Source organism: Pogona vitticeps, chromosome 12 (assembly GCF_051106095.1).
Source record: "Pogona vitticeps strain Pit_001003342236 chromosome 12, PviZW2.1, whole genome shotgun sequence".
Taxonomy (NCBI): domain Eukaryota; kingdom Metazoa; phylum Chordata; class Lepidosauria; order Squamata; family Agamidae; genus Pogona; species Pogona vitticeps.
The window spans coordinates 7,675,514-7,689,528 of NC_135794.1; the positions used below are offsets into that span (position 1 = coordinate 7,675,514).

At 44.3% G+C, this 14,015-nt stretch overlaps 1 protein-coding gene and 1 long non-coding RNA gene across 2 annotated transcripts in view; one reads left to right on the forward strand and one right to left on the reverse strand.

Annotated features, from left to right (window-relative positions):
* The window catches only part of CD276 (CD276 molecule), a 43,636-nt gene extending 40,300 nt beyond the window's left edge, over positions 1 to 3,336 (forward strand). The window contains exon 8 of the mRNA XM_072981549.2: positions 655 to 3,336. Within this exon, the coding sequence (XP_072837650.2) occupies positions 655 to 677 (23 nt within the window). The 3' untranslated portion in view covers positions 678 to 3,336. The remainder of the gene's footprint in view (positions 1 to 654) is intronic.
* On the reverse strand, positions 1,994 to 6,548 carry LOC144584592 (uncharacterized). The gene is made up of 2 exons (XR_013538949.1): positions 2,615 to 6,548; positions 1,994 to 2,491 (listed from the first exon to the last, which is right to left on the reverse strand). It is a non-coding gene; the product is annotated as an uncharacterized LOC144584592 (long non-coding RNA).
* Between the last annotated feature and the right edge of the window lie 7,467 nt (positions 6,549 to 14,015).

Genomic DNA, 14,015 nt, shown 5'->3' on the forward strand with positions numbered 1-14,015 from the left:
AGTGCCGATCAGCTGTAAAAATGGCTGCCCTGCGAAGCATGGGTCCAGAAAACACAGGGCAGCCATTTTGCGAAGCAAAAAAAAATCGTCTTCTTGCGAACAAACGGTTCACGAAGCACGGACCTAATCGACATCCAGTGAAAATCCCCCATTGGAAGGACTGTTTTGCGAATCACTATAGCGATTGCAAAAAGTCATTGTTATGCGGATTTGTCATTTAGCGGAGTTGTCGTTTAGCAAGGTACCACTGTTCTTGGATTTCTTGAAATCTTATGATTTTCCTTTCTGAGAGTCTTACTTGACAGCCACCTTACAGAGGGCTGAATGTGGCTCACCTGGGAGAAGGGCCTAAACCAGAAGGCTTTGAGGCCTAGCTCCACCCAAGCTTCCTGTTTCTGCCCCAGTGCTAGCTGGGAACATTCTTTCTGAGGAGGAAGTTAGGCAGAGCCAGGCAGAGCTCGGCCTCAAAACCTTCCAGTCTGGGCCCTTCTCCCAGGTGAGCCACATCTAGGTGTCTGCCTGTCAGGTAGGACTCCCAGAACGGAAAGGGGTGGGATTTGTAGTTGGAGAAATCAGAAGTTCTCATCCCTTGCGGTGGCCTCAGGTGGCAAATCCACTTGTTCCTGTGTGATTTTTCTCTCTTTTCCTTTCTAGACATTGGAGAAGAAATCGACTGACGGAAACAGTAGCAGAGGCAACATCCCAAGGCTCGTGTTGGCAGGCTGTACCGCTCTGGGTTGTTGTTGTTGTTGTTGTTGTCGTTTTCAGCAATGGACTGTCAAAAACTTGGGCGTGCCTCATACAGCTTTCCCCTGGAACCTGCAGCTTTCTAATGTCACCCATTGCATTTCCCCTTCTTGTGCATATTGGTAATGCTGGTCATGGCCTGACCTGGTTGTATCCCGTCTCAGGATTTGCATCAGGCATGGAGAAACGGGGGGGGATGATCACAGCTGCCCTTTGCCTTGATACGTTCCCTGCCTCTTCCTCCCACTTTGGGCTAGGATACCTGAAGTTCTCATTCACACATTTGGGCCTGTGTTGTCAGTTTGCCACCAGTGATTCTACCTGTTGCCCTGCTCAGATGGCACCAGCTTCTGCATAGACCACAAAGGAAGGGAGAGAAGCATCCAGAAGCATGGGGCCCGCACACCTGTGCATGGTCCTTGGAGGGCTGCACGCTTTCCACTGCCCCTAGCCTTGAATGTTTTGCTCTTACACTAACGTTTCTGGGCTTTTCGAAACTGGAAAAGCCCCCTTGAGCCTGCAATTGCACCCAAATTATATGCTTATGACTTTAATTTAAATTTAAATGAGTGGGGCTTCCCCTAAGGTGATAAAGTTCTCCCCCATGCTCCCTACAAACATTCTCTCCCTCTGCCTCTCCCTCTCTGCAAAGCACATTGGCCTCCTGGGGGAGTGCATGTTGCCCATCTCTGCCATAAGAGGTAATAATGGAGCGTAGACCACCTTGAACGTCCCACAGTTATTGAGGAGGGTGGTGGCTGAAGCCGCTTGATGTTGAGTCTTCTGCCGCTGGTTGTGTGATTGGGGCCATGCTTTTTCTGGTGGGGTTGAGGATTTCCTTCTTTCTGTAACCTTAAAGAGCAAGTAGCCTAAGATGATTTTACCTCTTGAGTTGAAGAACGCACCCTCTCCTGTTTCATGTGTAGAAGCCAGGGGGTGGGGAGTCAGGCTGTTGGATCTTCATTCAACATTAATGGTAGCACTACATCCTCCATGCTGCTTCAAGACACATCACGCATCCCCTTACCCTATAGGCTCCCACACTGTCAACTGAGGCAACCGCCTAATGGTAGGGCTGGACCTGCACAATATAAATTCAGAAGGATTCCGTGGCAATAGGACTTGATTCATCAGTAGAAGATCCAAAGTTCAGCTCTGGAGGTTTCCACCCAGGAGTGCCATCATGTGGCACTGACAGGCAAAATCTCTCTTTTTTTGAGAGTGAGGTTGAAGAATCCTCCAGACGTTTTATTTATGGAAAGCTTTGGTCACAGAAGGCTCTGGAGAAAGTTTTCTAAACTATGGGTTCCCAGATGTTTTTGGACTGCTGTCTAGGGAGGTCGAGGATCGTAATCCAACAATATCTGGGATCTACAGCTGTGGAGATGTTTAGTTACCCCTCTCCTTTGAGTAGCCTAACGTTGTGTTTAAGACTTTTGCTTTAGGCATCTTTGATCACAATACAACAGGTAGGGTGTTCTGCATACCTGCGGTGTATAGATGGCACTATACTGTTGTCTCGTTTATTTTTTTGCTACCTTTGCCCATCCCTATCTGGTAACCACCAAATCGGGCAAATTCCATTCCTGGTTCGCTTCCTCTCATATCATTTAGAAGAGGTAAAAAAAAATCCATGAGCCTGTCTCTCACTGTTAAAAATACTGGGTGGTATGTGTACAGGTATTTGTGGTGCTAGGTGGGGAAAAATCTGCTGGTCAGATCTGCCCCCTGCCCCCATGATGCTCTAAGGCAGTGATCCCCAACCTTGGGCCTCCAGATGTTCTTGAACTACAACTCCCAAAAGCCTTCACCACCAACTCTGCTGGTCAGGATTTCTGGGAGTTGAAGTCCAAGAACATCTGGAGGCCCAAGGTTGGGGACCACTGCTCCAAGGGACATCCTTTTGTCCAGGTAGGTTCCCGAAATTCCATATGCAGCCAAATAATTACTAGCCATTTTAGGATTCAGTGCTAGGACATTGTAGCTTGAGTCACGCTGTACTGATATTTGCAGAGACCTGGTTGGGCTAGTCTACTTCTCTTCCTCCTCCCTATCTCCAGCAGCAGCATGCAAATGTCATTGACTACATCTCCCATTAGCCCTAGCTATCACCCAAACTCATTGTGGATTACAAAAGTTGTAACCCAATATATTTGCAGGGCACCGCTTTGGAGAAGGATACTGTAAAGAATAAGATAGGACAGTGGTTCCCAACCATTGGGTCCCCAGATGTTCTTGGACTAAAAGTCCCAGAATCTGTCACCACCAGCTGTGCTGGCCTGGATTTCTGGGAGTTGTAGTCCAAGAAGACCTGGGGACCCAAGTTTGGGAACCACTAAAGTAGGAGATCTGAGAGTCATGGAGCATGTCAGAGGAAGGGAGTTACAGGGGTTGAAGGCCAAGAGGAGAGTCTGCAACCAACATTGAACTACGGACAGCCAGTTCCCTTGCCTAAACATCCGTGTCCAATATTTCAAAGGGACTAGAAATTTTTTAAAAATTTGAACTTTTATATGAACTAGTATCTAAAATACTAGACTTTAGACTCCTGGGTGCCTTTGGAAATCAAATAAACTTTCAGTTTTTTGTGGGGTTTTTTGGAAATATTTATCTTTGTCCAGGCCTAGATTTGTGACTTTTTTTTTTTAAAAAAAAGTTTTATTATACAACTAACAATACAAGATTTTTTTAAAAAAAGATCCATGTGTATAGTAAAAAGCAAACCAACAACAACATAAGGCAATAAAGGAGGCAATCAGATTAAGATGAAACAGATCACTAATTGATCAATTAAACAAATTTTGCATAGAGATGTAACATTTCTAGAAAATGTGAAGCTATGGGTATGGAAAGATGGAGGGTGGTGTCCAATCTTTCCATGCATTTCTTAAGTGTCTCTTCACATCCAGTTCCTGCACATTTTTATCTTAGAAGCTTTACCTTGACGCTGAGATCATATATAGCTCTTACTATCAGACACTGGTACAGTAAGTAGCCTGAAAGCAAATATTCTAGCTTTGATTCTCCAAAAGTTCTGCATTCTCCCAATTTTGAACTTTTCACGTGTTCCTAATTAGGGTTGCTATTGGATCACAAGAAATTTAAATAGTTATTGGATTTTGTATACTTTGGCTTAATCGTCACCCCTAACATCATAACAAATGACCTGACTTGGAGTGCAAACACCGCTGCGTTAATCAGGAAGGCACAACAACGGTTGTATTTTCTAAGGATTCTTAGAAAGCAACAATTGGCTGAGAGTTTGTTAATCACCTTCTATCGGAGTTCGATTGAGAGCATATTATCCTACTGTCTCTGTGTATGGTTCACGAGCTGCACAGTGGCAGAGAAAAAGGCAATTCAAAGGGTGATTAAGACGGCCCAAAACATCATTGGCTGTTCACTCCTCTCTTTGGAAGAATTGTATAAGAACAGATGTAAGAGGAAGATATCTAACATACTGAAAGACTCCTCTCATCCGGGATATCAGCTCTTTAAACTATTACCATCAGGAAGGAGATTCAGGGTATTGAAAGCAAGGACAAGCAGATTCAAGAACAGTTTTTACCCAAGTGCAGTATTGAGTTTAAATGCGGGGCCATAGGTTTTTGATGGAATTTTAATTGCTGAGAGAAAACGGGGTATCTATATTTGGATGGTGAAAGTTGTGTATATTTTAACTTTTTTTTGTAGTGTTGTCCAGTTTTACCTTGGGGAAGAGCACCTCATTTCGTTGCACCCACTTGTGAGCGCAATGACAAATAAATTTCTTATGTCTTATGTCTTAATGGAAACGGCAGACATGAAACCAGAAGACTGAGAGTAGGAAAGGCATCAATGAAGGAACTAGAAAAGATAATCAAGTGTAAGGATGTGTCACTGGAGACCAAGATCATCCACACTCTTGTCTTCCCAATAACCATGTATGGGTGTGAAAGTTGGACAATTAAGGAAAATGACAAGGGAAAAAAAGAGATTCATTTGAGAGATGGTTCTGGAGAAGAGCCTTGCGGATACCCCGGACTGCCAGAAAGACAAATAACTGGGTCCTAGAATAAGTAAAGCCTGAAATATCAGTGGGAGCAAATATGTTGAGGTGGAGACTGCCCTACTTTGGCCACATCATGAGAAGGTAGGATTCTCCGGAAAAGACAGTGGTGCTGGGAAAGGTAGAATGTGGCAGGAGAAGAGGAAGACCAAATATGAGATGGATTGATTCCCTAAAGGAAACCACAGAATGAGTCTCCAAGAGCTGAGCAGGACTGTTGAGGACAGGACAGTTTGGAGATCTCTCATTCATGGGGTTGCCCTAAGTTGGAAACAACTTGACAGCACATAACAACAAATTGGATCAAATGGGGTTTAGATTGGGATTGTGGTAAATTCCAGCTCTAAAGACCAAAGGCAGCTTTCCTGCAGGGTCTTTTGGACGCATCTCATCTCAGTTTTATGAGTCCCCTCCTACCCACCTCCAAAGGGAAAATGAGAATGTCAGCGTGAGCAGGCTTGGTAGCTCTACCTACCCATAGGCACCGGCATGGTATAAGGTAGCTCAGGTTGGGGGAAGAAGACCGCCAATGAATTCCTGACTCCTCTTCAACGGTTGTGTTCTCTACACCTCTCAAGCTCTACGTATCCAACCAGAAGAGGCTAGGCTAAGCCCATGGGGAACAAAAACAACACAGCATGCTGAAGGGATGATCGCAGGAGAGTGTCTCCCAACAGGACAAGGCTGTGTCTAAGCCATTTGGAAGTCACTTCATAGGCCCGGAAGTGAAGGAGGAAGATCAAAGAATAATATAGCAAAATTGAGCTATTTGGATACAGGACAAATCTTCTGTGACTCTGGAGAAAATTCAACTCGTGCAGCACCTATGTGTGTGCCGTTTATGTCCTACCACGTGTACAAAAGTTCTAAGAAAGATTTGAAATGATGCTATTGAAGTAGCCTGCGTCTGGTCAAAAATAGCCTAATTTTCTTAACGTTTTAATTTGTCTCCAATTTAGTTTTACCTATATTTCATATACACCTATAACTTTAAATGGTGCAATGCTCAAATATGAATAAAGAAAGGAACCCCCTTCCCCATCGTCCTGATGGCTTTCAAAGAAGCCTCTGTACTCTCCCGCCGTCCAGTTGTTTACCCAAAGCCCATTGTAAAGCCGGCCAAAATTAGTGGGCAGTCAATCAAGACTTCCTGCGGAGTAGCCATAAAAAATATTAAAGTGCCTAAGTGCTGAAACACCAAAGTGCTTAATAAAAATGCAACCGATAGCAACAGGAATCTTAATGAGGGATCATTAGAACAGGGAGCATTTAAAACTCTGAGCAATTAGTCCAGTTTCCATTTGGCCAAACAGTGCGCAAGAACGAAATAGCATCAAGAAGGCGTTTCTGTGTGTGGAGAGTACATTGTCCAACTAGTGGAGGTGGCTTGCCTTAAGAAATCACGGTAGATGTTATTTATTTATTTGTGTATTTATTTAAAATATTTGTAACCCAGCTTTCCCTTTAAAAAGGACCTAAGGTGGCTTACAACAATGAAAAGACAGCATTTAAGTTAGTAACAGTAAGTATACCATACTAGAAGGATCCATGAATGCAATACCAAAAACGTCATAAGCAGCACTGAAACATCTTCAAGGCAGTAAGATACGAAAATCCATTTAAAAAAACCCTACTCAGCAGTCATTCACTCAGGGAAAGCTTCCGCCTAAAGAGAAAGGTCTTTGTTTGCTTGTGGAAGGACAGTCAAGAGGGGGCCAAGCTGGCCTCCAGTGGCAGGGAGTTCCAGAGTCTGGGAGCAACCACGGAGAAGGCTCTCTCTTGGGTCCCCACCAAATGCTGCTCTGAAGGTGGTGGTACCGAGAGGATTTCTCCGCCCTGATGATCAACAGTTACCTTAGCTGCATACTGTGTTGTGTAGTATTTTCAAGCATAAATGACCCCTGTGTTTTCCAAGCTGGGCTGGTTGAGTGTAGAGTCTGAAGTACTAATTGAACAGGTACAGTATGTCCGGTGTTTTTACAGTGCCTGCTTTCTCGTTGCTTGAACCATCAGGAACTGAGCCCATGAAACCAGTATTTTAAATTAAGCCATGCCTATTTTGTACACATATGTATTAAATACAAATGTGTTGATTTTTTTTAGCATTGTAAATGGAAGGGTGGGTAGGAATCAGCTCCAGAAAATACAATTCAGATCAAGGAGTCCTTCCTGCCAGCTGTCACACTGCCCTTTGCAAATTCAGCTTGAAGGGTTTTTTTCTTTTTTTGCAAGCGAGGCGACAAGACTTGGCTTCCGGCGCGTAATGAATAAATCAGTTCCATTTAACAGATAGGAAATCTTTTGTGAGTTGATTCAGCCGGCAACTCTGTCCAAGAGGCTTTCTCTGGCGTAATTCCAGCAAATTTCTATAGTGAGAAAGAGAAGAGACTCATCCTTTTTTTTTTTTTTTTTTTTTGCCTAATGCCACAGGTGTCCCTTCTGAAGCACTGTGGCTGGTGCCCTGGTGTGCTATCATCTAAGAGCTACTCTTCAAAGCAAAACGGAATTCCTCCTTACAGAACATTTAATTGGTCAAATGTAGCTTTCATGTCTTTGATTATAGCTCCTGGCATTTGAGTCTGCTGGATTTTGGGATCTAAAACATTGATTGAGGATGTCCACGTTAAACCAGTGTTTCTCATCTCAACCTTGACTCCCCAATTATTGGGGACTTCGGCATCCAGAATCTTTTACCATTGGCCACACTCCTGGGTCCTCTGAGTGTTGAAGCCCAACTCCAGGCTGAATATCAGGAAAAACTTAACCGTTAGAGCAGTACAACAATAGAACTTCCATATTTTTCTGTGTTTAAGACGCCTCCATGTATAAGACGCCCCCCCCCATTTTTCTAATCCAAAATTAAGAAATCTAAGTGGGGCTTAGCATGTGAAGGGGGAAAGGGATCAAAGTGCTGCAGGATCACTTTGATCCCTGCTTTCCCCTCCACTTATTTTTGTTCTCTCCTCAGCTAACTTCCATGTATAAGATGACCCTCAATTTTTAGTCTAAAGATTTTAGACAAAAGTATAATCTTATACGTGGAAAAATATGGTAATTACCTCGGCCCAACACTGGAGGCATTCAAGAGAAAATTGGACAACCGTCTGTCAGATCTGCTTTGATTTGGATTTCTGCATAGAGCAGGGGATTGGAATTGATGGTCTTCTAGGCCCCTTCTAAACTCAATGAGTCTATAATTCTATATCTGGAAGACTAAGGTTGAAAAACACCACATTACACCTTACGGTTCTGCTGAGACCCTGAGAATGAGAATTTTGAAAGAATTCTATAAATGGGGAGGTGCAAAATGTAGAGGCAATATCTATGTGGAACTTTCCCAGTCTGCAAAACCTATGCTTGCCTTCCATGCAAATTCTTCCCGGTCTGCAAATCCAAGCTTCCCTTTCATGAAAAACACTCCTAGTCTATGTAAAACTTTCCCAGTCTGCAAGACAAGGTGCCTGTTCTATGAAAAATCTTTCTGGTGTGCAAACCAGAGGCCTTGCAAACATCTCGGGCTTTATATACCCTTCCTGTACACCACTGTTTCAAGACAAGTGTAGAAGGTCTCTGGGCTGCATGAGAGATCACCCTGGTCTTCTCTGTCATCTGTGGGCCAGGTTAGGTCTGCAAGTGTGGAAGAAATCTGCTGCCCTATACCAGACTGAGACTGTCTTGGGAAATGTAAAGCTCTCTGGTGCTTTGATACTGGGATGGGGGCTAAGGGAAGGCATCATTCACAGACCCTGCAGCTGTCCAAGGATCACATATGGTGGTCATGACATTCAGCTAGGCTGGGGTTACAGGTGAGTATTGCAGTTCCCGGAAGTGAGAGGAGAAGAAGGATGGGGGATATGGCAAGCGAGGAAGGAGACCATGTGTTGCGCGGAACAACGTAGAAGCCAGGGGAGAGGGGGAGATACTGCTGACATATGCTGAAGAAGACAAAAGCAATGTGTTAAAGCAAACACTGCCTTGGAAGACACAGTGTATTAGCGTATTTAATGAGCTGGAGGCGCTGAACATCAGGCTTACAAGCCACCAAGGGAGAAGGGGAGAGTCATCAGCTGTAACAAGATGGTTTATATTGGATTGGAGGAAGTGTAGCGGTCAACGGGATGCTCCTGTTGCTAATGAAATGGGTTCCTAGATGCCTGCCAGCCAAGAAGGTCTCAACACACCCATTGTCTTCTGACTGCCAAAAATTGCCCATCATTAGGTGACATGTAGAGCAGTGGTCTCCAACCTTGGGCGTCCAGATGTTCTTGGACTACAACTCCCAGAAGCCTTTACCACCACCTCTGCTGGCCAGGGTTTCTGGGAGTTGAAGTCCATGAACATCTGGAGGTCCAAGTTTGGGGACCACTGATGTAGAGGCATATAGGACAAAAGAGGGGCTTGTTATAGCGGCAAGGGTCTGCCCCTTCCAGGTAGGAATCCCACTGTTCAGTCATTCTTGTCCTGCCACAAACAGCATCTTCTGGTTCTCTTAGGATCAGAAGTAAACCCAAGTGCTATAGTTCTTGTGAATCTCAGGACTAGAGATGGGATGGTGGTCCAGGGAGCAACTGGCAAGGGGATGTCGTAGCATCACCTGGCCACTCGGGGCTTTCATTTGCATGTCGGACCAGGTTTCCTCTTGCAAAAATTTTTTTATGGGCATACAGATTCCCATAGGTTCCTGGCCAATCAGGGCTCTTCTTTTCCCTGATTGGCCAGGTAGGACACCATGTGCATTTGACCAGTCAAGGTTCCTCGTCGCTCCATGTACGTACATAGGCTGTGTTTCACTACCTGTGATTGATGAAGGGGATTTATTTATTTATTTGCCACCCATCTGGCCAAAAGCCACTCTGGGCGGTTGACGCCATAAAACAGCAATGAACAAATCATAAAATCATACAAACAACTCAGCTATATATATATATAAATACACTATAACAATGATTGAGTAATAAAATAGTACTACAGTGCATTCTAAAAAATAACAACCAAAACATTTAAGATTGTCAATAATCTGATAGCATTATCCGATGTAACTATAGATTAGGTAGGCTCTTTTGGGGGCATATTTTGAAATGCCTGCTGATCTTTCTTGAAAATGCCCCATAAAAAGGGGCCAGGCGAATAACCCATGGTAGCTGATCCCAAGAATATCCCATGGATGCCCTTAGAGGACAGCATGTTGAAAGTGGTGGCGGAGTGCAGGTAAGACCAACATAAGCAATACGGAGGTGGCTTTGAGGGTAGTTTCTTTAGCAACAAGGGGTATAAAATCTCTGTTTCTGTTCTGACTGCGAAAACCAAAGACAAGACCCCAGTGGCATCATAGAGCGTTTTGTCTGACATTTGGTTCAGTGACTTCTAATTTTGGAAGGTGCTGTGATCCACCTTCACAAAAGTTGTTTAGTCATTAAGTTGTGTCCAGCTCTTTGTGACCCCAGGGACCAGAGCACGCCAGGCCCTCCTGTCTTCCTCTGCCTCTCGGAGTTGGGTCAAATTCACGACGGTTGCTTTGGTGACCCTGTCCAACCATCTCATCCTCTGTCGTCTCCTTCTCTTTCCTTCATACTTTCCTAACATTAGGGTCTATTCCAGGGAAGGTAGCCCAGATCAAGTGCCAAAGAGATAAGCACCCCTTTCCCCAACCATACATCAGTGGTTCCCAAACTAGGAAGTTGTGGCTTCCTAGACTCTGTCCCAGAAACTCTCTGGCTCTTCTCCTCCTGCACAGGCTTGCGTGTGAGAACAGGGATGTGGCTTGCCAGGAGGTCTGCCCCTGGGCATGGGAAGGGCATTAGGGATGATCCCAGCTGGCACCTAGAGAGACGCACTGGCCAAGGAGAGGGAGAGGATGGTGGCAGCGATGAAAAGATTCTTAACCCTGGCTGGGTTAGGCAGTGTCCTTGGGGTGCGATGGCGCACACTTTGAGAACCCCTGCCAAAGATCTTGTCTGGAAATGTCGGCTCCCTTCCGTGGAGGTTCCGAAGCTGCATTTGAAGGGCACAGCCGCCCTGAAACCTCCGTCTTTCAGCTCTACGCATTTCCTTTCTCGCATTCTGATCATGAGAGCCGCATTTTATCATCATTCATTTACTGCTTGCAGACACAAACACCTCATTAGGAGGCAGAACAATATATTTGGACACATTTATAATGGAGCTGGGTATATACATTATACTCATTCACCTGTGTCACAAGCTTGCGGTAAATGGCACCTTATGGGAAAGATGCATTTGTAATGGCCCATTGAGCATCTTGCAGGCTAATTAAATAATATAGAGAAGATAATTTTCTATACAGTCGAAAGGCCATTATTAACATCCTTTTAATTGAACGGATGCACATGTGTGTATCTATGTATGTGTGTGTGAACTCATTGACTGCAAGTCATCTTTAATGAAACTATATAAAATTCCCCCTCCTTGGTGGCGAAGGAGCTACAGGGATGCTACTAATGGATTCAGAACCTGATGGGTTTGGCTCACATCTCTGCATAAAATAGTTTCAATATGAAAACAGATTGATTTGCCTGGGACATCATCATAACTCAGCCACAAATCATGGGATGCGTAATGGCGCAATCATTCTAAACTGGCGTGCAACGAGGGGGTGCTCGAAGTTTTTAACCTTTTAAAAACGTAGCTGGAACGTGATTCCAGACTTCTTTCATGAGACCAGCGATGGACAAATTTCCTGGGATGGGTGCGTCCTCACTGGACACCCTGAAGCCCATTGGTTGGGCTGCAGTGCTGTAAAATTTTGTGTTGGTAACCTTCAATGTACATTCCTGACATTAAAATTAGAAACACTCTTCCACTCTTCTCCCTGCCTTTTGACATCCCTTGATTTTTAAAACATCCTATGGAAGTCTTATTAAGAGAAGATCTTGAGCTAAGAGGTCATTTCGCACACACCACCTCTCCCTTTCCATCGGACAATCGTCAAGCAAATCCAGCTGGAATTAAAAAGCAAGCAGGAAGTTCTGGTCACGTTACAGGAAATGACATGTATGAATCTGGTGATTCATATTGTACAGGAAAGTATCAGTGCTGAATATGTTGACACATGGGATTGTAAGGCATTGGGAACATGGATCCTTCTGGCCTCTCTACTTTTCTGACCATGTGTGAGATTCTAAAATACTAGAGGAAGCCCCCCCTGGTGTAAATCCCTTCTCCAAAACTGCCATGGGTCACCCCTCTTCCATCACATCACTTTAGCACAGCGATAACCTGTGAAAATGCCATTTTAAAATATGCATTTTACTTCCTTTAAATGAGGTACTCCTGGAGCAGCAGAAACTATTGAGAGCAAACGAAAAAGGGAATCCCCGAGGTTGTTGTGTTTTTTTTGGCAAGATTTTAAGGCTGTTCTTGGGGACACTTCGAGGAGTGGCATGAAATCTGTGGCCATATATGGGCCACTCTTGCGTTACCCAAAGATGCCAAAAACTGAATGCTGGATTTCTTGTGTAGTTTATTATTGGTGTTGGAGAAGATAACCCTCTTCTGCTCACTACCATTTACATTTGTTGCAAAACAGCCCTGACAATTGGAATAAGAAGTAGTTAACTGATGAAAAAAGGAGTCAGCTTCCCTTACGCGACATCACTATCCTGTAGACCATCTTGACTGCAGCAATTGGTGTTGTTAGCCTTCAGGCTGCCTTTCGCTATGTTAAGCTTGGAATCCTCTTTCCCTCTGGCAACGCGGGCCTGATATTGTGCAGCAATACAGAGCATTTCCTGGCTTTTTGAATTGTGGATAAAGAAGCACAATATCTCACATTCATATACGAGAGGTTTTGTTGTTGTTGTTGGGGCTTTTTTTTAAAGAACTGAATCACTCTCAGCCATGAATCACAGGTTAAAAAAAGAAACAAAGAAAAAGGCAAACCAAACCAACCTCCCCACCCCCTGGGATTCTGTGTTTGATCCAACGTTTGTATTGCCTAGTATCCCAGAAACAGAGAAAACAGAAAGAGATGCTAGGCCAGGCATTGTTACAGATAGTAATCCATCCCACATTCACCTGCATCCTTCCTCTCTTCGAAGGTTCGTGATTCCAGAAGAGTGTGTTGATAGATTGCGGGTCGTGGTTGCGTGCATTGTAGAATGCACCACCGATCAATAAGGGAAGCCTGCAAGGCACCACGTAAACATTTATTAGCTTACATATTTCATTTCACAGTATATTCATATTGGCTCAGTGTCTACAAACTCACTCACACACACACACACACACACACACACACACACACACACACACACACACACACACACAGAGAGAGAGAGAGAGAGAGAGAGAGAGAGAGAGAGAGAGAGAGAGCAAACGAGCGAGCTGTTTTGTTTCTCCCACTGGGTTTCCTTGAAAAATGAGCTCCTTAATGATGGATTAGAAGGCCGACCATGTTTGGCTTGGTACTGCCCTGATTATTGTTGCTGCCTCCAGTCCTTTCAAATGGAATATGGAAAATAGTCCTTCTCTCTGTCCATCTGTGTCCCCCTATGGAAAGCAATGTAATATGATGTCCGTGCTGACAGAGCTCCAGGGCTGGAACAATACTGTACGTACCTGGTGTTTTACTTTTGTATTTTTTAAAAACAATTTCCTTCCTTCCTTCCTTCCTTCCTTCCTTCCTTCCTTCCTTCCTTCCTTCCTTCCTTCCTTCCTTCCTTCCTTCCTTCCTTCCTTCATCAATAGGGACACTGAAAGGGCATTCATTGAAGGATGAGATACAATGGTACCTCACTTTACGATTGCCCGCATTACGACGAAACCACTTGACGATGATCTTTTTGCGATCGCAATTGCGATCGCAAAACGATGGTCTGAATGGGGGAATTTCACTTTGTGATAATCGGTTCCCTGCTTCGGGAACTGATTCTTTGCAAAACGACATTTTTCGAACAGCTGATTGACGGTTTCAAAATGGCCACCGGGTGATTAAAATGGCTCCCCACTGTGTTTAGGGATGGATTCCTCGCTATACAGGCACAGAAAATGACCGCTGTATGGAGGATCTTCACTGGACGGTGAGTTTTTACCCCATTGGAACACTGAATGGGTTTCAGTGCATTTCAATGGGGTTTTTATTTTCACCTTACGATGTTTTCGCTTAACGGCGATTTTCCTGGAATGAATTATCGTCGTTAAGCGAGGCACCACTGTACAAGTCTCTTACTAAGTAAGTACAGGTCAAAAGTCCTGCCCTCTG